The sequence below is a fragment of the Eufriesea mexicana genome, unplaced genomic scaffold (assembly GCF_001483705.2).
Source record: "Eufriesea mexicana isolate 0111107269 unplaced genomic scaffold, ASM148370v2 scaffold2387, whole genome shotgun sequence".
Taxonomy (NCBI): Eukaryota; Metazoa; Arthropoda; class Insecta; order Hymenoptera; family Apidae; genus Eufriesea; species Eufriesea mexicana.
In genome coordinates, this window is record NW_016910450.1 from 208,266 (window position 1) to 234,964 (window position 26,699).

The 26,699-nt window shown below is 28.1% G+C and overlaps 3 protein-coding genes across 3 annotated transcripts; 1 reads left to right on the forward strand and 2 right to left on the reverse strand.

Moving 5' to 3' along the window:
* Positions 1-246: 246 nt before the first annotated feature.
* Positions 247-1,934, reverse strand: RpL8 (ribosomal protein L8). Its single transcript, XM_017903557.1, has 5 exons — positions 1,901-1,934; positions 1,477-1,624; positions 1,106-1,247; positions 678-991; positions 247-478 (listed from the first exon to the last, which is right to left on the reverse strand). Exons 2-5 carry the CDS (start codon positions 1,612-1,614, stop codon positions 299-301), a joined length of 774 nt encoding a protein of 257 aa, XP_017759046.1. The 5' UTR covers positions 1,615-1,624; positions 1,901-1,934; the 3' UTR covers positions 247-298.
* A 289-nt stretch (positions 1,935-2,223) lies between these two features.
* On the forward strand, positions 2,224-5,765 carry LOC108549958 (esterase FE4). The gene is made up of 7 exons (XM_017903545.1): positions 2,224-2,481; positions 3,553-3,838; positions 3,945-4,130; positions 4,206-4,485; positions 4,584-5,059; positions 5,134-5,407; positions 5,480-5,765. Exons 1-7 carry the CDS (start codon positions 2,224-2,226, stop codon positions 5,763-5,765), a joined length of 2,046 nt encoding a protein of 681 aa, XP_017759034.1.
* A 268-nt stretch (positions 5,766-6,033) lies between these two features.
* Positions 6,034-9,051, reverse strand: LOC108549965 (proline-, glutamic acid- and leucine-rich protein 1). The gene is made up of 8 exons (XM_017903552.1): positions 8,938-9,051; positions 8,458-8,856; positions 8,033-8,379; positions 7,775-7,954; positions 7,441-7,705; positions 7,174-7,374; positions 6,812-7,104; positions 6,034-6,710 (listed from the first exon to the last, which is right to left on the reverse strand). The coding sequence occupies exons 1-8, from the start codon at positions 9,049-9,051 to the stop codon at positions 6,080-6,082; spliced, it is 2,430 nt and encodes an 809-aa protein (XP_017759041.1). The 3' UTR covers positions 6,034-6,079.
* Positions 9,052-26,699: the final 17,648 nt, after the last annotated feature.

Here is a 26,699-nt window from a genome sequence, read left to right on the forward strand (position 1 = left end):
TGGCTTACACATGATATTGAAATGAAATCTATGAATACGTTGTATTACTTTTTCAATTTACTATCTGTTGGTATCCGTGTTCGACATATGTGCGAATTTCAGAGTAAATTACTCAGCTAAGTTCAGATCTTGCAAATAAACTACACTAAAAAAATAAAACTATAAAATTACCATTCAACATCATTGAAAATGAATCTTTTAATAACAAAAATTGAATGATGATATGAATAATATTAACAAAATAAGTTTTTTTTAAATGTTTTATTGTATAAGTCTCAAAACTTAATCAACGTTTAATCTAATCGTCTTTCTTAGTATCGGTTTTTCCACCTCGGATTCTTCCTGTACGTCGCGCAGCAATAAGACCGATCTTACGACCAGCGCTAGTTCCACGTTTAACCGTGGATGCTTTACCAATATGTTGATGATTACCACCACCGTGTGGATGTTCAACAGGATTCATAGCAACACCACGGACCTGTAAATAAGAAAATTATTACACATTAAAAAATAAATGCAATAGTGTAATGAAATTATAATATGTATTAAATTTTAGAGGTGCTCAGTTAAAAATTTTCAACATATTGTTCAGGTTTCAAATGTCTAAAAACATCATTGGTAAAAATCCATTTTAGTAATAAAATATTAAATTTTGTATGTATTTTTAAATACTGTACCTTAGGCCAGCAGTTCCTCTTTGCCTTGTACTTGTGATACGCGCGACCAGCTTTAAGGATTGGTTTGTCAATACGTCCACCACCAGCAACAATTCCAACCATTGCTCTATTATTAGATGGTATAACTTTCTTAGCACCAGATGGTAATTTTACTCTGGTCTTCTTTGTATCGGGATTATGGGCTATAACTGTAGCATAGTTTCCGGAAGCTCTTGCTAATCGACCTCTGTCACCAGTTTTTTCCTCCAAATTACAAACAATGGTACCTTCAGGCATTTGACCAACAGGCATCACATTTCCAATTTGAAGATTTGCTAAAACATAGAACATTTTATATTATTGTTCTATATGAAAAATTTTTTAACGTTTTTTTGTCATGTACAATTTAATATATTTTAAATAATGTGTTTTAATTAAAGTTAGTTTACCTTTCTTTCCACAATAAAGGAATTGTCCAGTATACATTCCTTCAGGTGCAATAAATAATTCTTTACGGGTTTTGAATTTATATGGGTCTCTAAAATGAACAATAGCTAATGGTGCTCCACGTCCAGGATCGTGAATAATATCCTACAAAAATTACATAATTTTTGTTAATGAAAGAATATAACAAGAGTTATATTATAAAATGGATAATGATCTCAGAAAGAGCCTCTATAAATTATACTTCAAATTTTTACTCAGATGTAGGTATATTATAATTCATCATATATGTATAACTTTTAATAGTACGTATTGTTACAAATTAGAGTTTTTTCGATATTGTATTTTAACACAAAATTATAAAAACTAAACAAACCTTTACAACACCTTTGATGTATCCATGTCTCTCAGAAAAATCTAAGGAACGAAGTTTAGGTGCTCCCTTTCTCCTTTTTGTATGGGATCTGAACACAGACCCAGCACCTTTACGCTGAGCACGAATTACTCGACCCATGGTTCAAAATCTGTACATAGAATTATATGAAACGTTAAAATACTTTGTTCTTGTAACACTGAACACAATACAAAACGTGACACTATCTGTTATTTTTTGTACAGACATAACCTTTAAATAACACAAACAAAATTTAACTTAATTTCTTCTTTAAAAACTAAAATATTTCCAAAAATATCTAGACAATTAATAACTTTCTTTTAATAATAAGCGTTTTGTAATAGATGCATTTTATTTTTATATATCTAAAGGGATTTTAAATTAATGATAATCACAGGTAACATACCAGATGAACCGACATTAAATAGAGAAAGACGCAGCCGGAAATTCAAGCAACGTGTACAGCTTAAATTGGTTGCACTGCTTGCCCGCCAAAATATTTGATTTAAAAGAAGAAAATAAAATATACGTATATGTTAAAAGAAAATACTTAATATAAATTTCATTATAAACATAACAGTTTGTAAATGTTAATTTTATACTAGTAAGAATTGAAATATTTTTATTGTTATATATTTCTATATAAAATGCACCAACGTGAATGTGTTATCAATACTCACACTAGTTAATAAAACGGATATAGTAATTATTGTATTGCAAGCATTCAAGATGTATAGACGCATTAGCATAATTTTTATTATCTTATTTTATATATTAACAATAATTAATTCACATAGTTTAAAAAGACAAAAAAGAATTATTGGTGGTGGACCAGCTGCATTACCACCTGTGGATGATCCTGTTGTTTACGTAACACGAAGTGATAGACAAGCACGTATTTATGGTACTCGAGATCCAAATAAAGGATTTTATGTTTTTCGTGGTATTCGATTTGCATTACCACCAGTGGGTTTACATCGGTTTCAAGTAAGTAATTCTTTTGTAATAAATTTTTGAATTTAATTTTTTAAATTATATATAACGATTAATTGTACAATTTTAATTCAATAAAAGTCTACCATTTTATAGGGAACTATAGTAAAATTATTTTTCCTTGCTTACTACAGTTCAATTTTAAATAATATTTAATGATTCTTTCTTAAACGGAAATTTCATGAAATATTTTTAATTTACTTCACAAAATGTTTTCGGTAATATTGAATTTATTATAAATTAATTTATTTAAAAACTAATGCGTATCATAATGATATACTTTATCATTATACAATATACATAGACATTAGTTTATCAGCTCATACATCCTGTAATGATAATGTTATTTTTAATATATTTGCTGAAATAATATTGCTTCTTATGCAGTTAATTGTGAAATTTAATTTCGAAAATCTTTTTTTGGTTGCGTAACTAAAATTAAAAGATGGTGAGAATTCACGTTAAACACCGGGTAAATTATAAACTTTTATGAAAAGTAAAGAAACTAAAATTATTTTATATATAAAAAGGATCATTTACAAAGTATTAAATAAGCCTACTAGTTTGAATATTTTACGCATTTTATTTATACATATTTCTAACTGATATCGGGCAATACCCGATATACTGAGTGAAATAATTAACCGTTTGTTGATTACTGGAGAAATATATGTTATACGAAGAAAAATAATGAATCTAGTTTGTAAGAAAAAGAAAGATTCCATAAGATTTTGTTTTTCTTAGAATATTTACACCAGTTCAAAAATATTTTCATGAGAATGAACAAGGTCATTGAACATTACAATTATAACGATATAAGTAAAAATATCAATAAATTTGATAAAAATATTCTAATGATTTATTTAAATTAATTAAAATAATATAAATAAAATACACAACCAAATTAGATTTCTTTCATCTTGTATTAAAATTTTATATTTTTATAACGAATTATTATACTTCAAACGCACCAAGGCCTTTTCACACGAGATACATCGACTGTTGATTAATAAATTAAATATTTGTACTACATAAAAATAAAAGAATTTTTCCTTTTTTTTTTAGAGGCCTATCCCTTTTCATTTGGAAGGCGAAATTAATGCCACAAAATGGGGACCTCCTTGTCCACAACCTAATAGCATCAATGGCAAAGGAATTGTGGGAAGTGAAGATTGTCTCTTTTTGAACGTATTCACACCTATGCTTCCAGATGTTAACGACGGATATCCGGTGTTAGTTTGGATACATGGGGGTGGTTTTAGAAGAGGTTCTGCTTGTCAATACGAAATGCGAAACTTAATTAAAAAGAAAGTAGTGGTCGTGTCGATTCAATATAGATTGGGATCACTCGGTAATTAAATTAGTGATAAGTTTCCATATAAATATTATGCGTGACTTTTATATAATAATATCTGAAATATATTTTTTACAAATGGTATTATTGATTTGCTGAATAGGATTTTTGAGTATGGGTACGAAAGACTTACCGGGAAATAACGGTATATTCGATATGACACTGGCTGTTAACTGGGTAAAAGACTATATAAAATATTTTGGCGGAAACCCAAAACAAATTATAGCGTTTGGTCATGGTACAGGAGCTAGCTCTGCTTTTATGCTCACATTATCCAAATTATCGAGAAGTAAATCATACATGCAATGTAAAATTCTTACAATGATACTGAAAGACTAAAAAAATTTATATTTTGAATTTTTAGATATTTTTGGTGGGCTGGTCGCTATGTCAGGTTCGATTTTATCTCATTTTGCAATTGATAAAGATCCTTCATCCACTGCACAATATATTGCATCGAAAAATGGATGTCCCACGGACAATACAGTTGAAATGGTCCGCTGCCTTCAACAAATACCAGTTAATAGATTAATAGAAGCTGATTCTAACTTGGAAACTGCACGTTCTGCTATTCAGGGCTTTATATCCAGTTTATCGACTTTATTGGGCCCCGGTCCTGTGATCGAGGGCGACGATGATGCAAGGTACTGCACGTTTCTAAAATTATATTAATATTGCTATAAATTTGTAATTTTAATTCTATGTATTATATATTTTAATATGATTATATTGTTTTTTGAAGATTTCTTCCTAATCTTATCTCTAACACACCAGAAGATTCCTTACAATTCGAAGATTTTCCGGCTATACCGTTACTTATGGGAGTTATGGGTAATGAACTAGGAGGAGCAATTTTTGGTGATTATAGAGCTGAAGTTGAAAACAAATTACGTACCATTCCAAATTATTTGAAAGAGTATCTTATACCGAATTTACAAAACACTATCCCCAATTTTAATAATAGATCGCGTTTCATACCGGAAGCTTTTAGTAAATATTTTAATGATTTTAATACCCGAAATAATACTGCGCATATTGCTAAAGTAGCAGAAGCTATAGGAGATTCTGTATATAACGTTCCTGCCTTCCTTACTATTAATCATTGGGCGAAAAAAACTCAAGCTTTCTTATACAGTTTCGATCATAAAGGAAGTCGAAACTGCGGTAAAAGCTTTTTAGCAGGATTACCTGCAACAAAATCGAGAAATGTTTCAAATGGTATGCAATTTAAATTACTATTTTTTTTATGATATATTAGTGCATTTCATTGATATTTTTAATTATATTCATAGGTATAACCAGTCATGGTGATGATCTTGGATATATTTTCAACGAAAATACTATTACTGGTGAACCAGTACAATGTACTGAAGAATTAAATAAAGAAAATGAAAGTGTAGAAGATATTTTTACAAATTTAATAGTTGAATTTGCTAGAAATGCAAAATCCAATATAAGTTCATCTCAAAATAGTTCTTTATTTACAAATTTACTTCCAAGATTTTCTACAGCAACCAATTCATTTATTAGTATTACTTCAAAACCTCATATAATGAAACAATTTAGGTAAATATATCATGGATAATGATGAATTAAATTATAATAAATTATATTGTATATTTCTAAATATTATTTCAGATACTGTGAAATGGCATTATGGACAGGTCTTACAGAACGATTACAATCGACTATGTGTGAATTTCTCAAAACTACTGTGGATGTTGTGAAAAAAGCTACTCAAAATGTTATGGATACCATTGATAATCGTATTAAAATACCTAAAGAATCAGTTATCGGTCTTATATCAAATCATACTACTTTAAAAGACATAACGAAAATAAATGCCAATGGTTCAATTAAAAACAGGAAATTTGAAAAAGTAGATTCTATATTTAGGAAATCGTTTCAACGACCAAATATATGAGTTACAAAGAAAATTTGATATACAATGCAGAAATATTATATTTATATTTAACACTAGAACTACCGATCTTTAATGGGTACCTAACTATAACGTGCACAGATTATAGTAATTTCAGCGATACAATGAATATGAGTGAATATATTGATTACAATTCTTTCTTAATATGAGTTGATACCAATTTTATTCTTAAAGCAGGTGCATGTGTTTAGTGATTGTAAAAAGGAAAATTCTGGGACCAGTCATTTTGACTGGGTTGGTAGTCCTAGTGTTAATATACATTTATTTTAGAAATAAAATGTTCTAAATAATCGTAATTAATCGTTATTTTTTAGTACATCCTTAAACGATTGTAATATTTCATTTTCTTCTTCTTCTTCCTTTTCTTCTTTTTCTTCTTTTTCTTCTTTTTCTGTTAAAGGTTTTTTATTTCCTTCAGATATTTCAGAAGTATTTTCTGAATTACAGTTAACATCTTCTGTTGTATCCATACTTTCAATGCAAGTATCGTTAGTTTCTTTATTTGTAGTTAATAGTGGCTTGGCTTCTTCTGAAGTTTCTGTATTAATCATAGGTAGTATTAAAGTAGTCTCATTTGTTGATTTGTCACAAATGTGTATAGCTTGTTCACTTTCTACAATATTTTCATTTTGTGCTGTGACTGTCATTTGTTCTTCCACTGTACTACATTGTTCTTCTACTGTACTACATTCTTCTTCTAGACAAACTTGGTTTTCTTGGTTTTCTGTAATAGATACTTCATCTTCGGTAATGTTTCTTGCACTAGGTTCAATAATTTCATTAAAATCTGAATTTGTAACTTTTAATTTTTTATTTGCGGACAGTTCTGTATCTTCAATTGTAACAGTCTCATTATTAGATGAAGGTACATCATCCATTGTTGTATTACGTTCTTGTATATTGGTGATAAATTCGTTCTGTATTGTTCTAGAAAAAATTAATAATTTTGATTTAAAATTTAATTAAGGAAAAATTTTAAATATTGATCTAAATGTTCTTAAATAAATATATAAATTTTTAAGACTTACTCTACTTGAGTTAATTGGATAGTTGGAGCATACGGATGCACGATTTTTTCAAGTTCCGCTAATGCCACTCTGACTTCTTGAATAATACGTAAGTCCTGATCATTTAAAGCCATTTCAAATATTTCTATAGAGTATTGTGTCGGTAAAGGTAATAAAGGATGTGGATTCATTTGCAAAGCTCTTAAAACCCTGAACAGTAATAAACGACAATCAGAATGTTCTTTATAAAATTTTTGTTCACTAGTGCTTAGATAACATTCATATAGCAAAGGTATTACAATATTTTGTACAGTCTGAAAAAAAGTACAATCATTATATTCAATATTAAATTTTATAGTAAAATATGAAAATAAAAATCTTACTTTAAAACACGTTTCCTTTAAAAGAATTCCACTATTGAAAAATATATTTTGTAATATATCAAGAGCCATTTTACATATGTCTACATCTAGATAGTGTTCTTTATTAGAACTAATTTCATTATTCAAATATGTACCTTTTTCGTATTGACTATTTCGTAAACGCTTTAATGCTCTTTTTGATAAATTTTGTGTTTTTTGTATCTATAACAATGATATTACAATACGTTAAGTAAAGTTAATTAAATTTATCAAATATTGTAAACTTACAGTTAGTAACACACGATTTTTTTCTGGTACTGCATCTTTTAATATATATGGAAGATATTCATTTGCAACTGTTTCTATACCTGATAATGAATTAGTATTCATTAACCAAGAGTTAAGACATTTATAAACTGATATCCGTACATTTTTAAATGGTTTATTTCCATTAATTGTAATTTGATTTTCTGGAACACTTTCTGTCCATTGTAACGTTTGGAGAAACAGTTCTAATATTGTGGAACCAAATGGTATTATGTGTTCCTTAAATCTAGATACATTATAACCATAAATTTCATTTTAACAACAATTTATTATTTCTAAATTATAAGATCCTTACCCACTTATTAATGAATCTAAAACATTGAATAAAGCAATATGTAGCTCGGGTAAAATAAGATATAAAATTTGTTCTCTAATGGAATTTTGATTTCTTATATTGGATGGTTGTATGGCAAGTCCTCTACATAAAACTTTTAAAATATCATGTGGTAATACTGAATTCCTTTTACCAATTCCACTGTAAAATATAAGTTATTTAAATGATTTCTTTTTAATACATCAAATTTAGATTAATATTTATAAATTATCCTTTTACCATAACATATATGATAAATAAGAACATAAATTCACAAATCTCTGTTTTTGTTTAAAATAAAATTGAATAATATTTTCTTCAGATATATTAGACAATTCCAATTTATCCCAAATGTGCACATTTTCTAATTCTACTAAATTTGAAAATAATTCATCCATTATAGAATGTAAGCTATTACAAATAATTGCTTGATTATATGTCCAACAAGTATAATTTAATTTTGAAACTGGAGGTTTAAATGAACGCTCTGCTGCTCTTACTAAAAGAGCATAACATTTTGCACTTGCATTAACCAAATTTTCTTGGGAAGAATCAATTTGCAATAATATAATCTTTTTTATGGAGACCTGAAATATTAAAACATGTAATAATAAACAAGTATGTTTACAAATTATTTTGCTATTATGATACAGCACATTAATTACCTGATAACGTTCGCAAACTTCTGGATACTGATGTAATAATACAGCAATTAAATAATATATTGGGCCACATTGTTTTTCTATATTCATGTTACTAATTATATTAATAAGTTGTTTCACAGTTTGCATAGATACTTGCTTTTGTATTTCAGAAATATCTTTCGAATTGATAATCAAATATCCAAGGACTTTACAGACAAGGGATAATTCGTGTACAGTACTATGGATACTTTCTAACATTTGTGTAGCTTTTGACATCCATAATATACAATATTTAGAAAGAATATCTTTCGAGCATTGTGGCAAAATTTTGTCTAAAATTAATAAACCATTATACCGGGACTGTGATTCATTTAAATAGGTATTTATAGTTGATATAATGACATTTTGTGTCTTATCAACCTAAAAATATAATAATATATAATATAATAAAATATAAAGTAGTTTCTAAGCATAAGGTTATTTTCCAAAATATAATTATACCTCTTCTATATTAAATGGTGTATCTCCGTTGAAACATATCAAATGTTGTATAAATTCCTTATATTCTTTTGAATTATGATGAAAAAAGTTTATTAATTCCGTTACTATTGCCATTTTACTTCGATAACAATACACGTGTTTTCAATAATCTCATGAATGAGGTTAATTGTGAAAATACAATTATTTTCAATATAAAATACATAAAAAATAACTAAATAGCGTTAATTACATATATTCAACTGTAATGTACCAGTTTTTAAACAATATTAATAATTTAATTTTAGGAAAACGTATACAGTAAATCAGACATTTGAAAGTAGCTAAGCGCAGTAAACACTGAAAGTACTGTCCAAAACGAATTTCGACCTGCCATATCTATTGGGTGATTCTTGTAGAGTTTACCTTCCGGATCACAAATCCGTAAATTGCTCTATTATCTTCTGTTTTCAAAAAACACAAGTTTTTATAAAAAAAGCACGATTTTTGGCTGAAATGCAATATTAGATGAAAACTGAAATTGTTAAGAAGTTCATTCTTGTTTTAAAAGTTAGGTGAAAATTTCCAAAGTTTATTAATTAAGCATTATTTTTACATTTTTACAAAAAGTTCTTAGTCAGTACAGATTTGGTACAAAATATCGTATTCTATAAACTTTTTTGAAGAAGAAATCATTCAAAGAAAATATCGGGATGATCTTTCATGTGACAGGTCAGTAAAATATACATCGGTAACGCATGAACTGTGTTTTACCGCCGCACTAGAGTGGAATGCTATCGATAATATTATCGAGACTATCGGTAGAAGTAATTATCGATAGTTTTTCACTCTCACGCCATGCAACCATTGTCCGTCCGTTTAGCTTTATTAGGACCATAGTTACGCGTTATCAACATTAAAAGAGTCATTCAGATGATCTCATTTTCCACGTGCATAATAAGTACGTATTTTCATGTACCTTTCTATATTAATCACAGAATTTTACAAAATTTTTCTCAATTACTTGAAATTTTAAATAACTTCGGTGTTCAATACATAAATACGAATGGCTTCTTAATATGAAATCGTAAAAAAATGAACGCAGTTGTATATTACAGAGAAATTGTTTGAAACTAAGAACGCACTGAAAAAATTCTTTGTGATTTCATGGTTAATATCCAAAAATATATAAAACAATTAAACATATAAAAGACATGATCTTGTCGGGTATTTACTACTGACGCCGAATACGCGTAGCTACGGCACTGTCGAGTCAAGGAAGCGAGTGATAACTGTATGGCGGTAAAACACCGTGTACATGTTACCGACGAATATTTCCTCGATCTAATCAAATTGAAAACTGCTTCGACAGTTTTGTTGCATCATTTCTTTTGCAGAAAAGTATACAGAGTACGATACCGTGTAGCAAATTCGTGTCGGATGAAGAATTTCTTGTAAAAATACAAGAATAGTGCATATATAGTATGTTCGGTAAGTTATTTTTGAAATTTAACGACCAATTGTAAGTATTCAAAACTATAAACAATTATAGGCGTCGATAAACTCGGAAAAATCTCACCTAATCTTTAAGATGCAAATGAACCTCTTAACAATTTTAGTTTTTATGTAATACCTTATTTTAATCAAAAGTCGTGCGTTTTTACAAAAACTCGTGTTTTTTGAAAATCAAGGCTGATAGAGCAATTTTGTTTACAGGTTAGTGACCAGGAACGTAAACTTTGGAAGAATCACCTAGTGGGTATCGCAGATCAGAGAAAAAGTTAAAATTTGTTGAACAGTGGAATCTTTTACGCAATGCGATTGGCCTCAATCGTAAAAGGAATTATTATGTAATTTCGCAGCGTTCTCTGTGATGACGATTCATATATTTCTTTTTCTTTCATGGATGCAGAGAATCACGTGAATTGTTTAGTACTTTTCATATCATTTGTGATAACAGTTTATTCTTCACTACCATGAAATATAATTATAAAATAATAAATTTTTGAACGATTCTCATTTCAAATGCGTATACTAATGCATATACCATAATAATTAATTTCAAGATTCTCTATTACCTGTAATAAATAAATATTTCATAAATAGTTTTTGACACTTAATTGTTACATTATATCACTTTTGAAAATTTAATTCTAACCAAGTAGAAGTAAAAAAAGCTAGTTAGAGGTAAGTGAAATATAGTAATAATGGTAAATGTATAGCACAGCACATAGATAACAACCCGTGACAATGTAATGTTGCATGTAGAATGAAAAAAAGGAAATGTTGGTCATGCATTGTAGATATGAAATAAGCGAAACAACATTTATGTACATATACACATATAAGATGTATTAGAACATTGTGAATTGTCACATTTTGGGATAAAAATTGAAAGGTTGTTTACCTTCATATCAACTAACATATAAAGATTATATTTTGAGATAATATATTGTTAAAAAATGATGCAAGAACAACTGTAAGGATTCAGAGTACAGTTAAATTTTCAAATGTTTAATTAATCATTTTTGTAACATTTTCAGTGAAATTCTAATTTACAAAAATTAAAAAACTTTCAATTAAACTTGTATTGTATTGATATTTTAAAGTAAAATAAATGTAATACAAACTGGCCTATCATGATTATTTTTAATAAATTTTTGCAGTTCCTTATTTAAAAATGAAAATTAAAAATGAAATAATTATACCGAAAAAAAGTTATAATTTTTTGACTCTACTCATATTATTAATATTATGTTCTTTCTAATGAATGGAATATTATGTTTCTTCCATATGTAAATTTGACACATCATTCTAACAAACTGAAAATAATAAATTTGTGATTGTATAGTATTACGTATAGTTGAAAAAATTTAGTTATTACTTCCTAATCAATTAATCCAACTTCCTAATCCAATTATATATATGTAAACATCAAATAGTAAATAAGCTATCAGGTATTTAAAAATTGATTCTTTCTCTTTCTTTCTTCTCCCTAAACACTATAGTTTATAATGTTAAAAATATGGAGAAATCAACATACATATGTAATTAAATATACCTGCAAAAATATATTAATACAAACAATATAGAAATAAACATGGATAATCTATTAGTATAAAATAAAAAACAAACGCAAACCAGATAAGATAACATTTCCCTTAACATTCATATGAATAAACAATCCAGAGAAAATGTAAGGTATTCGCAAATAATTATAAGAATTAAAAGAGATAGCAGTTGGATATTAGTGTGCAAGGTAAAAATGGAATCACAGGAATACACAATATTACGTAGAAGAAAGAACTGAAAGGAAACAAGGATATTTCAATTACATTCACGTGCATACGGAGAAGCTCGCATACAGGCGCGGAACTGTGTTGAGCCCTAACGCCTACCGGCCATCCTCCTGCTTGATCAGGGCAGAGAGGTTTTCCCCCTCCTGCTGATTATGCCCTTCTTCCTCATCTGTACCGGCATCCTACGTCCTTCCTCTCGCCAACGAGACTCGCTCCGGCACTCGTTCCTTCTCGGATCAGTTCCCCTACCTACCGGTGTCCAGTTATGTTGTGGAGAACGTTGCTCGGGCAACAATTTGTTTGGACTTTTGTTTCGCGAGATATCCCGTAGGATCGTCCGTTTGATAAAGACGATACGTTTGTGTTACGTTATCGATCGTGCGTGCAGTGATCGTGAAAAGTACTCTTCCTCGGTTTTCTTCGATTTCTTGATAACTCTGTCGAGTCCCTTTACATTCCAGACCCACGCGTGCTTCTCGGTACGCAGGATCCGATGTGCTTGGTGATCACATTCGCGAAAAACCTGAAAAGTTGTTTCGATAAGCAACAACGACAGCAGCTTCGACCAATTTCTAGTTGGAATTTTCGACGATCTGATCAGGAATGCGGCGCGAATCGTTAACGGAAAATGGACATTAAAGAGGTATGTAAGTATAGCGAATAGCGGAATGGGATCTGTGCATACAGCCATATTGAAAACGGTTACCTTACGAGGGCGGTTGTCGCGACAGTTAGGAAAGAAACTTTCGAAGCGCGATTCGTTTTCTGCCGTTAGTGGCTTCTTTGCTTCCTTTACGGTCCGTGAGAGAGCGGACCCACCTTCTGACAGGTGGAATGCGGGAACCTAACATAGCCGTGGGGCCCGACAATCGCGATCGCAGCGACGCGGAGCGACTTGTTCAGGTATGTGCCTTTGCTTTGCCCGCGACTCTTGTCTTTTGCCTTTCCTTTGCTTTACTTTGCCTTCTTTCCTTTTCCTTCTCATTCCCTCGCTTCGCATTTATCGCGCCCCTTTTGATTTTCCTTCTTTCGCAACAAAAATACCATTCAATGATACTAGTTCTCATAGGTGCATTAATTTACAACCGTGGCGTCTTTTCCGACGGGTAATTCGTAATATGGGAATTGGTCTATGATAAGGTTACTCGTTCCTGTCCGTCATATGAACTGGAAGTCAAAAATGATTTGTTTTTGAACAGTTGAACAGACCGTGTATGTAAATATCATATAACTTTATCGTTTAGGGATAAGCAAATGGTGTACCACCGGATGTAAACCAGTTTTTGCATATCGTCTCGTGTCAGATTAATTTTAATACATACGTAATTTTAGACGCGAGAAAATATCCAATCTGTGTGGAAATTGTTCATCGTTAAAATGACACGAATTTTCAAGTTCTACTCGTATGGTAACGTTCGGCTAAATTTCCACGGAACCTAACCTAAAATCGAAACGGTTTAAACTACAGATAAATATTGTACAGATAAGTAAATATACATATACATTGAAATTATGAGCTTAATATACATGCAACTAATACGTTACTTATTCGTCTAATATTCAACGATTCCCGAAGTGATTATCACAAATACAGTCTCAACGATGTAACATATAATTTAGTCTCTGTTGTGGGTTCTCGCGGTGAGTGTACACAGCGTTCTCTAATGCGCTAATATCTAAACATGGTATAATGTGCACTCGTTGGACCTCGAAATGGTCTACTCGTAAAAAGCGTATATTATGTTATCTAGGAAGATTATTGTATGATAAATAACAAAATCGAACGATTTACCAACTGCTGCAAATATGTCGACGTCCTCGGATGTAGCCGCTCTATAAATTATATTAAGTTTCTTTTTCATGTAATCATCTTTATGTACTTCCAAATACTCGGCGTGGTAAATTTGACTTTCACTCGGTGCACTACTTTCACCCTACCTCTTATGTGTAGGAAAATTTCGAAACAAAAAATTCTGTTGATGATATTGATGACATAACGCTTCGTTTCGTGAATTAGAACCGTAATGATCGCAAAGGCAATATCGGTCGGTACGGAAACTTTCTACTGAAATTTAAGTAGAATCTAAATGTAATGTACTTTCATCGAATTTGCATTTTATTGTATAACATGTATAGTTTTTATTTCAGTGACTCTCATTTCTAATTTTATGATGACTGGATGAATCTTTTTCTCTCAATTTTTGGTTAATATAGTAATTTTTGATATTTTCTACAGGCATCTAGAATTTTTCAATATTTTTTATTATTAAATAAGTCTTAAAGAGTTCATAGTGTAATAATGAAATAAAATGTTATATTCTAACACTCGTATGATATATATCATGAATTCAGTGGCTAGAAGTGAATATTCCTGTTTAGGTTACAATCTTAATTTGTTTCTTATCGATACTTCTCTTTAATTTTTAGTATACATCTAGTAGTATTTGATTCAATTTGGCACTTAATTATTTGACAGACTTTCATAACAAATAATCTTCTTCCATATTACCAAATAGAACATAATATATTAGTTGTTAATGGGTAGAAGCTGTATTAATCTTTAAACAACAGATGGCGTGACAGTCACACGCATTGTGAATCTTTATTTTTATAATGTATATAATTCAATAATAAAATCGTTCAAATTAAAATAAAAAACATGTTTATAATTAACGATTATAAGTATAATAAAACGATAATGAACGATTTCTAATACAATGAACACAATATTTCTATTGAAATTATCACTTGATTATTACAAGTGAAGGCGATGTGAAAAGTTGGCGCGTAACGCATAGGTGGCGGGTCGCGCACGAATTTTTAAAATCGATTTTGTATAATAATTACGTTGCTTAGAAAAAATGATGATTATGCATAGTAACTAAGCAATTACTATATTTTGTACCATTTTTTATCGTTATCGATATAAATGTAATACCTGAAGCGATTTACAGATGTATTTATTTTGCTACTTCTCAATAATATTTGCAATAATTAATAATATTTAATAATATTTTTAATATACAGTTTAGTCACTAATATTTTAAGGAAAATAATATTTTTCATTTTTCTGTCATTCTTTACTACGTCAGTATTTTATTTTATTAGTTACAGCATTAGTGTACTGTAAATTGCAATAGAAGTGGAATTTAAAAATAGGAAAAATATATCTAGAATCTTGATTAAAATAAATATTCTGTCAATAGCATATTTGAACATAACCTAACCTAATTCATACCACTTTTTTCAAATTACATGTAATATGAAGTTATATCAATTTTTTTTATTTATGTAACGTAGTTTGGAAAATAATATTGTATATATTTTAGGCTCTAAAATATATAAAAAAGAATATTAACTCACTCAAAAAATTTTTATTGACCCTAATAACCACAAAAATTAATAATATAAATTAGTAAATTATTTTATTATACATTGTTCTCTATTTGACTCAACTTATTATGATTCTATCTCGAACCTTGGTTCACACAAAAGACAATTGAAATCTAAAGCAGTTCTTACACGCCACGTGATTTGACCTTGATATTATTTATAGAGAATAATACGGCCACTAGTGTTCTCCTTTGATTATGTATATCATTTTCTGTCATGACATGAACATAATAGTAACAAATTTGATAAATAATTCTGCTTAAATCGTAACTATTATATAATTCTTAAAAATAAAATTTTATTTGTTATTTGCATATTGAAAATTTTATTAATAGTCATCAATAATATATACATGAAAATAAAAATATAATATACACATAAAATTTCTTCAAAGAGTAAAGATGAATTTTAATAACATATAATAAGATTTAAAAATTCTGGATATACTTTTTTGAAAATATCTTATAGTCATCAATAATATATACATGAAAATAAAAATATATTATACACATAAAATTTCTTCAAAGAGTAAGGATGAATTTTAATAACATATAATAAGATTTAAAAATTCTGGATATACTTTTTTGAAAATATCTTAGTTGTAATATATATTTCAGAGGAATGAAAAAATTAGGGGATGAAATGATTGAAAATTATGAAAGTCAAGGATTCGATTTAAGAGTACATATCTTGACGAAATTCGAAAGGAAATGTATAATTGACGAGTGTAACCTGTTTTCGTGAGAAAATTTTCACTGAAGAAGCAGTCAACTATTGTGCAACCAACCTTGATACATGTGTACTACCAGTTATAAAAGGGGATTAAAAGTTTTCAAATATGATTCACTCAATAAGACTGTTTCTCAAGTAACGTAAATACTAAAACTTTTACCGAATCGTTTGTCAAATAAATTAATATTTTCAGTAATTTTATTTATAAATTTTTACATTATTTACATTGCAAAAATTTGCATTGTTTACTATATTTTAAAAAATAAAATTATTCATGAAAATAATGTACAATATCATTTTATTCACAAAAATAAAATATGAATATGTGATACAAGTTTGTGAAAACAAAAATTCTGATTTTAATATATTCCTACATTAAAAATATTCTTAAGATACAGCTCTTATAGCATTATTATTACTCACTTCTGTTTCCACAGTTACGTTTCAATCATTCTTATTATAAAGTCAAGAAACACTTTAATTTAATACCACTGATTGAATTAGTATATAATATTAATATAGTAAACATTAAAATATTATAGTAAAATATTTCTCTAAAAAGATATAGCAAAATTTCTATCGAATATTTTTGTGAAAATAAAAATTCTGATTTTAGTGTACTCCTGGCTCAAAAATCTTCAAAATATAAGCTTACAGGTTTTCTAACATTATTTCTTTAGTTTTGTATTCACAGAAACATTTCAGTTACTCTTATTTGTCATAAAGTAAAAAAATACTTTAATAAAAAGAAGTACTAAAACTCAATAAAATATTAATAGAAACTTAGATAAATATTAATAAATATTAATAAATTATGTCTCAGAACAAATAGGTTATTTTACTCAAGAATTAAGCAACTCCATCATGGTTAATTTTTTAATTCAAGAATTAGTTCAAGAATCAAATATCAATCATGTATTTTGATATTAAAATTGAGAAATTAAAAAAAAATAGCGTTGATCATTTTAACTCTTGAGTAACTCATAATGCACACAAAAAGGAAGGAACAGAAAGATGGCAAGAACTATTTATTCTAGTGGACGGAAGTTAATCTTTTTATCTAACGGTAATAATAGATGGGAAAAAATTACAATTCATATACCAAATAGTTATAAAAAGCAGTACATATATTCTCTGTAATGAAATTGTCATTTAGCAACGAAATGATAGGGAACGTGACAATTTATGTGGCAGTCAGCTTTGATCTTCCACATAAATCTTCCTGATGATTTTAATCTCGCTAAAGTAAATACATTTGCCTTTGTACATAACAGCTTTTTCATTATTCTGTGATATTTCAGTAACATACAAATTTTTAAATAAACGGATGATTTAATTGTGCAATGTTTCTTACGTTATTTATTTTTCGCGTGATAAGAAACGAGTGTACTTAGTAGTTATAAATGTATTATCCTAAATTTGATTTTATTTAAAAACCTGATATCATGGAACACTTAAGTATGTTTCTTGGGCATTTTTAATTCGTGATTATCTAAAGAATATTTAAAAATTATTCATTTTTTTATAAATTATTTATTAAATTTAAAAGTTATTAATTTAAAAATTATTAATTGAGAATAAATGAAAGTGAGAATAACTTATGTTAGAAGTTGAAAAATTTCATTTGTTTAAATGTAAGAACAAATTCTAGAATTTACTGTATATATGTATAGTAATCTTATTTATTACCAATATCATATATACGTATGTACATATAGTAAAGTCTATAGTAAATTAGTGAAAATAATGTATTAATATTATACTAACACCATATACTAGATACTATACAATATTTTAGTTTTTATACAATGTTATATAGTACTACTATAATATAATATTTTAAGAGTATTTACTACTAATATATACTACTAATATATATTATGTACTATGCATATTTAGTTCTATATATATAATGTGAAATATACAGATAGACTAATAAAAGAATTTCATCAGATTACACATCTAATCTATTCAAATCGTTTTCGATTTTGCTTGGTGTTGTATTAAACACTCTTAAAATAAATAATATAATAATAGAATGGTCTTTTATGATAATAAAGCATGTCTTTCTTTATTAGGTATCATTTCATCATTTACAATCTACTTTCATTTCCGGTTTATCATTACCACATAACAAGTAGCAGTAATTTCTCATAAATAGTAGATTGAATTATACATTTGCTTTCATTATATATAGGAAGCTATTAGTTAGTAATGATATATAAAGGTCTTTGTTCAAATAAAATTTTCTGGCTACTCGTACTTTCTAAATAATTTTCTTAACGATATTTTAAAAAAAATATGCAACGACAACGAACAAGATGCATATATTTCATTATTCTCTTTTATACGATATACTGTAATATATAATCATATCACATACTAGTTTAAAATTCGTCATGAAAGTGTTTAACAACTAGGAATATAAAAATTTATATACCTCGTGTCTCTGAATGAATACGTTTTGTAACAAAAGTTCAAGTTTTCGTATAATATAAAATTATTTATCCGTAATAAATTGTTTAAAAAGTGTTTAAAAACGCAACAGGCGAATTCTCCTGAGATTATAGCACTGCCACCTACTGTGCAAACATGAGATGAGTAACAGGGTGGTAGGGTGGCGCAAGAGCAGGAGACGTATTTACCTCGTCGCTTTCTTTGCACTCGATTTTATGCGATCTCATTTGTAAATGAGACACTTTCAGTCAATAATGAAAATCCGTATGCTCTATCTTTATACTCGTATCAAAGAAGATGATACATTATACTTTTAATCATTAAGACCTTTATACTTTCTTTCAATCATTTCATTTCTGTATAAAATCTACAAGTCCAATAGCGTTGAACGATTTAAATAACTATAATTCCGTTAATTTTCCGAGTTCAGGAGTAGGATCTAGCACATATATAAAAAATTATGTTGTTTAAGAAAATATAAAAGAAAAGAAAATTGATTTATATAAAATATTACCTGCTTAACTTCTGTTTTTAATATCTACGACGTTCAGAAGCTGATATGCGGTAGATATACTCGTATCTGTCTGATCATTCATACTGGGTTAATTTATTCTCGTATTGCAAAAATAGGTCACAATTTTTCTTATTACTTGTCACATCTGTCAGATCATATAGGATTAACTGAAATAAAAAGATAAATCTTTGCACAGATATAGAATTAATACCAGTTATTTAACATATAACAAAAATAATTCCGATTAACTTCTGATAATCCGTTGCATATACCGCCAATAACCTAAAAGCAGTTAGGCTGCGCGAGCAGCGTACCCCCTCTTGCATTTCTGCTACCCCTAGTGCCATCTTTTGGGCTCTGTATGGTACTATATGTCGAGTAAATGACATTCTGTCTCTCCAGATATCGCTGCATGCTATAACATCGTATTCGAACACTTATATTGTAGAAATTGCAAGAGAATAAACGAAATTGATTACAGTTCGTGCGTTCTATTCCTTTTATAGGTGTAAATGTATCATATTGTCCGTTTTAATAGTGAAGGAAAAGTATTTTAAAACTTTCGTTATTCTCGATTGATCATAAAACGTTTCCAGAATATATCGATCCATCGATCCGGTATTGACCATATAGTTGGAATGAGCTAGCCGTTATCTTATAAGCAATCTTGTTACATCGTTTATACGTTGCTCGATGAATCTGTTATCGTAAACGCTATTCTTCTCGATCGTTATCGCTTATATCCTCCGGATGTCGGAGAGGAGCGACTGATAACACCTTGAACTTCATAAAATTTTCAGTTAAAAGCGTTTGGAATAGAAAATACGTTACGTAGTTTCGTTTCTCATTATCTTATATGCTCGTGACAAAATGATAGGATACCTTATAACTTCAGATTTTTAGTCTTCCTTTTTTTAATAACTTCTAACATACTTGGTAACAATTTATACAAAGATTTTTAACTTTTTAAATATCAATTTTGAATTCTTATTTTAAATATTAATATTAATTATAAATTTAAAAGTTATTAATTTAAAAATTATTAATTGAGAATAAATGAAAGTGAGAATAACTTATGTTAGAAGTTGAAAAATTTCATTTGTTTAAATGTAAGAACAAATTCTAGAATTTACTGTATATATGTATAGTAATCTTATTTATTACCAATATCATATATACGTATGTACATATAGTAAAGTCTATAGTAAATTAGTGAAAATAATGTATTAATATTATACTAACACCATATACTAGATACTATACAATATTTTAGTTTTTATACAATGTTATATAGTACTACTATAATATAATATTTTAAGAGTATTTACTACTAATATATACTACTAATATATATTATGTACTATGCATATTTAGTTCTATATATATAATGTGAAATATACAGATAGACTAATAAAAGAATTTCATCAGATTACACATCTAATCTATTCAAATCGTTTTCGATTTTGCTTGGTGTTGTATTAAACACTCTTAAAATAAATAATATAATAATAGAATGGTCTTTTATGATAATAAAGCATGTCTTTCTTTATTAGGTATCATTTCATCATTTACAATCTACTTTCATTTCCGGTTTATCATTACCACATAACAAGTAGCAGTAATTTCTCATAAATAGTAGATTGAATTATACATTTGCTTTCATTATATATAGGAAGCTATTAGTTAGTAATGATATATAAAGGTCTTTGTTCAAATAAAATTTTCTGGCTACTCGTACTTTCTAAATAATTTTCTTAACGATATTTTAAAAAAAATATGCAACGACAACGAACAAGATGCATATATTTCATTATTCTCTTTTATACGATATACTGTAATATATAATCATATCACATACTAGTTTAAAATTCGTCATGAAAGTGTTTAACAACTAGGAATATAAAAATTTATATACCTCGTGTCTCTGAATGAATACGTTTTGTAACAAAAGTTCAAGTTTTCGTATAATATAAAATTATTTATCCGTAATAAATTGTTTAAAAAGTGTTTAAAAACGCAACAGGCGAATTCTCCTGAGATTATAGCACTGCCACCTACTGTGCAAACATGAGATGAGTAACAGGGTGGTAGGGTGGCGCAAGAGCAGGAGACGTATTTACCTCGTCGCTTTCTTTGCACTCGATTTTATGCGATCTCATTTGTAAATGAGACACTTTCAGTCAATAATGAAAATCCGTATGCTCTATCTTTATACTCGTATCAAAGAAGATGATACATTATACTTTTAATCATTAAGACCTTTATACTTTCTTTCAATCATTTCATTTCTGTATAAAATCTACAAGTCCAATAGCGTTGAACGATTTAAATAACTATAATTCCGTTAATTTTCCGAGTTCAGGAGTAGGATCTAGCACATATATAAAAAATTATGTTGTTTAAGAAAATATAAAAGAAAAGAAAATTGATTTATATAAAGGATTACCTGCTTAACTTCTGTTTTTAATATCTACGACGTTCAGAAGCTGATATGCGGTAGATATACTCGTATCTGTCTGATCATTCATACTGGGTTAATTTATTCTCGTATTGCAAAAATAGGTCACAATTTTTCTTATTACTTGTCACATCTGTCAGATCATATAGGATTAACTGAAATAAAAAGATAAATCTTTGCACAGATATAGAATTAATACCAGTTATTTAACATATAACAAAAATAATTCCGATTAACTTCTGATAATCCGTTGCATATACCGCCAATAACCTAAAAGCAGTTAGGCTGCGCGAGCAGCGTACCCCCTCTTGCATTTCTGCTACCCCTAGTGCCATCTTTTGGGCTCTGTATGGTACTATATGTCGAGTAAATGACATTCTGTCTCTCCAGATATCGCTGCATGCTATAACATCGTATTCGAACACTTATATTGTAGAAATTGCAAGAGAATAAACGAAATTGATTACAGTTCGTGCGTTCTATTCCTTTTATAGGTGTAAATGTATCATATTGTCCGTTTTAATAGTGAAGGAAAAGTATTTTAAAACTTTCGTTATTCTCGATTGATCATAAAACGTTTCCAGAATATATCGATCCATCGATCCGGTATTGACCATATAGTTGGAATGAGCTAGCCGTTATCTTATAAGCAATCTTGTTACATCGTTTATACGTTGCTCGATGAATCTGTTATCGTAAACGCTATTCTTCTCGATCGTTATCGCTTATATCCTCCGGATGTCGGAGAGGAGCGACTGATAACACCTTGAACTTCATAAAATTTTCAGTTAAAAGCGTTTGGAATAGAAAATACGTTACGTAGTTTCGTTTCTCATTATCTTATATGCTCGTGACAAAATGATAGGATACCTTATAACTTCAGATTTTTAGTCTTCCTTTTTTTAATAACTTCTAACATACTTGGTAACAATTTATACAAAGATTTTTAACTTTTTAAATATCAATTTTGAATTCTTATTTTAAATATTAATATTAATTTATTATATTTCGCATATTTATAATATTTCACAAAAGTTTTCTATAAATATTTTTATCATTTCTAGGAAATAACAGAAAATTTAGATGGGTGCAACGAATTATTGTTTATAGAAAAATAACTGTTAACAGCAATTGTATCTCACTTGCAATGAACATTTGAAAGAAAATTAAAATTAGTGGCGCCAAAAACGAAATGACGTTGTTCATATGAATCCAAATATGAATTCAAATTTTGAGATAATAAAAAGTGGCTTCTACAAGGTTATTATAAAAATCCCAAATTTGAATTTAAAAACATTTTATCCATATATCTTTTAATTTTAACATTTATTTTTTACATTATGATATTGTAAACTACACTAAAGTGAGTTCAATAACCTAGAAGAAAACTATTTAAACATTTATTACCTAGATAAAGTGTATTTTTTATTAGCACAGAGGAAATAATTTAGTTATTTATTTCAAGTGAGTAAAAGAACCGTATAATACCTATTCGTTTTTACAAGAAATACTATATTAGTTGCATTATGGTAACCAATGTCTGTTCAGACCATAAAGCTTTCGTCATCTATATTCTGCATCCTGGGTCCTGTATCCTATATCCTATATCATCTGCATCTAATGTATATTGCCTTCAAGGATTGGATCTTCTCAAACCATGAGAATGATAGGATCAACCATCGGATCCTATTATTATCTAACCATTATTATCAAAATAATATTAGATTATTTTTGAAATGAATAAATTCAATATAATAATTATTTGTTATTAATCTTTAAATGCAATTTAAAGATTATTTTATTGTAATTATCATTCAGAAAATTATCTGCTAATTATAATAAATTTGCACATGTATAGATCATACTGCCTTGTTTCAAATTCAGTGGATAGTATTTTTAATTCAATCTCTTAAGGATCTTATTTAAATTAAATTTACAAATTTTTAATTTTTATTCAATTATTATTTGATGATCAGATTGAATCTGTGAATTATATTTTTCTGAAATATATTATGAATTTATTCAGATTAAACTTATCTTTATAATTGAAGATGATATCTTGAAAACATTTTTCCTTGCATCTGATAAGTTCATGAACTAAAATTATTTTATTCTCCACAATTTTTCTCGTAATCCCTTCCTTGAGAATACAGTTAATATAATTTTGAGTATATATTTTTCAACTCTGAGTTGCATGTCCTATATAAGTCTTTATCTTCTTCTCTTCGTGTAATTTATTAGGATACTAATTTCGAGTTCGATATTTTTCTTAAAATTGCACAAAACTGTTAGTTATAGTACTTTTATGCAATTATTAGAATTTAAAAAAAATTTATATCAACGATACATATGACAGTGGTAATTATATTATTGACAATATACATATATCAAATATTAGAAGAATTTGTGTCATCCATTTTTGCAGTATCATATGTTGTTATCAGAAATATTATAATAAATATCATTTTTAGAAAAATTCGTCACAACAATTTTTATAAGTTTTAGTTCATTTATATTTTCTTCTCTTGAATTGGAGATATTTCTTTTCTAATAACATATATTAACTTAATAACGTGTAAAGTTAATACATGTTAAACTTAATAATTAAAAATAATTCTGTTTTAATTAACAGTAATGAAACTTAATAATATATTAATTTAATATTAACCTAATCACATATATTAAATTAACTAAATATTATTTTCAATAATATATTAACTAATAAATATTTAATGCACTAATTGTTATACGACTTAATGTATTATTTAATATTTACAATTATTATACTTATCATACTATATTATATTATCTAACTATATTCTACACTATCATACAATATACATATGCTAATTATTATACTTACTTTAATATTTAATGCACTAATTATAATTAAAATTTTTAATCAACAGTTAAAAATTTTACACAATTCAAAGCAATTTAAAATTGCATAAGTTTACAGAAGATCATAATTCCTATCTCATCAAATATCCAACACAGCTCTTCAACTATCAAAAACGCCACGATTTTCCCAGGACCCCAATACCTTCAAACATCAGACGTTAAATGACATTGCCTAGAATGTCAATCTATAACCCCTCTCTCAAAACCATCGTAATTCACTCTTCAAAGACTTTTCTGGAACAAATTCCCACTTTGATGGATTGCTTCATTTATAGATATACAAAGTGGACCAGTGGCTTCGATCATCCTACACCGTCTGTGTCATTTTCGAAGACAGGTTATTTGGCAGATTATACCGTAACAAGCAGAACTTGACATGCCAATAACACTCTTCTCTGTAAAAACGGATTTTCAGAGATCTCGAGGTCATTTCTAAGCGGCACACATTTCTAAGTGCCTTGGATTCCCACTAGAACAATGGATGTTTAAACTATTTCAATGATTTATAGTACAAGGTTGCTTGACGTCAAATAAAGAAGTAATACGTGAGTCTTACGTCACAATAGCTGTTTGAGATGCCGATCTGCATCGATTCAGTGTTACAGTTGCACTGCTAGAGCCACTCTTCGTCATCTCTGTTGCATCAAATGCTGCCATAACTCTTTATTTTGGGATGATCTTGGTAGTTTATTGGATGTTCGAATATTCGCCAAGTAATCCGGTACCAACGTAAAGGATGACCTGCATAGTATGGATTTATCGCGAGTGCCGTGCTCAGTAGGCTCATGCCTGATCGATGAACAGGACGTGGTAGGCCAACTTCGTTGGCAGCTCATTCTACATCAATAAAAGTTTCTAACAGTAATGGAGATAATTAAATTAATTAAAGCAATTTAATTAACTATTAATTGAATTAATTTCATTGAAGCAATTAAAGTAGTTTAATTAATTTAATTAAAGTTATTGCTTTGCCTACCTTTTCTAATTTTTCTATTTAATATCGTTGGATTTTTAAATTGTTGATTTGCTGATTTTCGTATTCTGTATTGCCGAATTTTTAAACCAGTTGATTATTTGATTATACTATTTATTATTGTGGAATTTTTAGGTAAGTTGCTCTTCTTATTTTTCTATTTAATTTTGTCGAATTTTTAAACATGTTCGTTTTTTGATTTTTGTATTTAGCTTTTTCAAATTTTGAAACACGTTGATTTTCTAATTTCTATATTTGTCGTCTTGAATTCTTTTTGAAATCGAATTTTTTCCCATGTTTATCCTTTACTCGATCAAATCCCTTGGGAGAGGATAACAGCTGGCAGCTTTCTTTTATTTTATTAAGGAAGTGGCAATTTGTATGCAGATTTATAACTTTCTCTTCAGATAAGTTTTCATGTTCAAGAGATTGCTTTTGTTTCTTACTTCAAAATACATCCTGCAATTGGGTTTAATAAGATTTTAATAAGTTCCTGTAGTCAATGTTTATTATTATGTGCGAACATCTATCTTATTTTCATATACAATATAATATCCATTTTAAAAATATTCCAAAAAATTACTTTTTTTACTGTTAATATCATAAATTTGAATTTTCACACTTGTGTAAATATTTTGATCAAGAATATTTAAATATAAACCTGGCCAAAAGGTGCTTGATCAATTTAATTCATTTAGTTCCAAAATTTTTGCAAACATTTTTAATAAGTTTCTATAATAATAAATTTCTATATTCAATGTTTTCTGTTATATATGTTACATATTTGTTATATATACATATATACCTCATTTAATTATTTTAATACAATATATATACTTCATACCTTTATTATAATATATATATTATATATACCTCATTCAATTATTTTAATACAATATATATACTTCATACCTTTATTATAATATATATATTATATATACCTCATTCAATTATTTTAATACAATATATATACTTCATACCTTTATTATAATATATATTATATATACTTCATTCAATTATTTTAATATCGAAAGCTATACCAAAATTCTGTTTTTATTG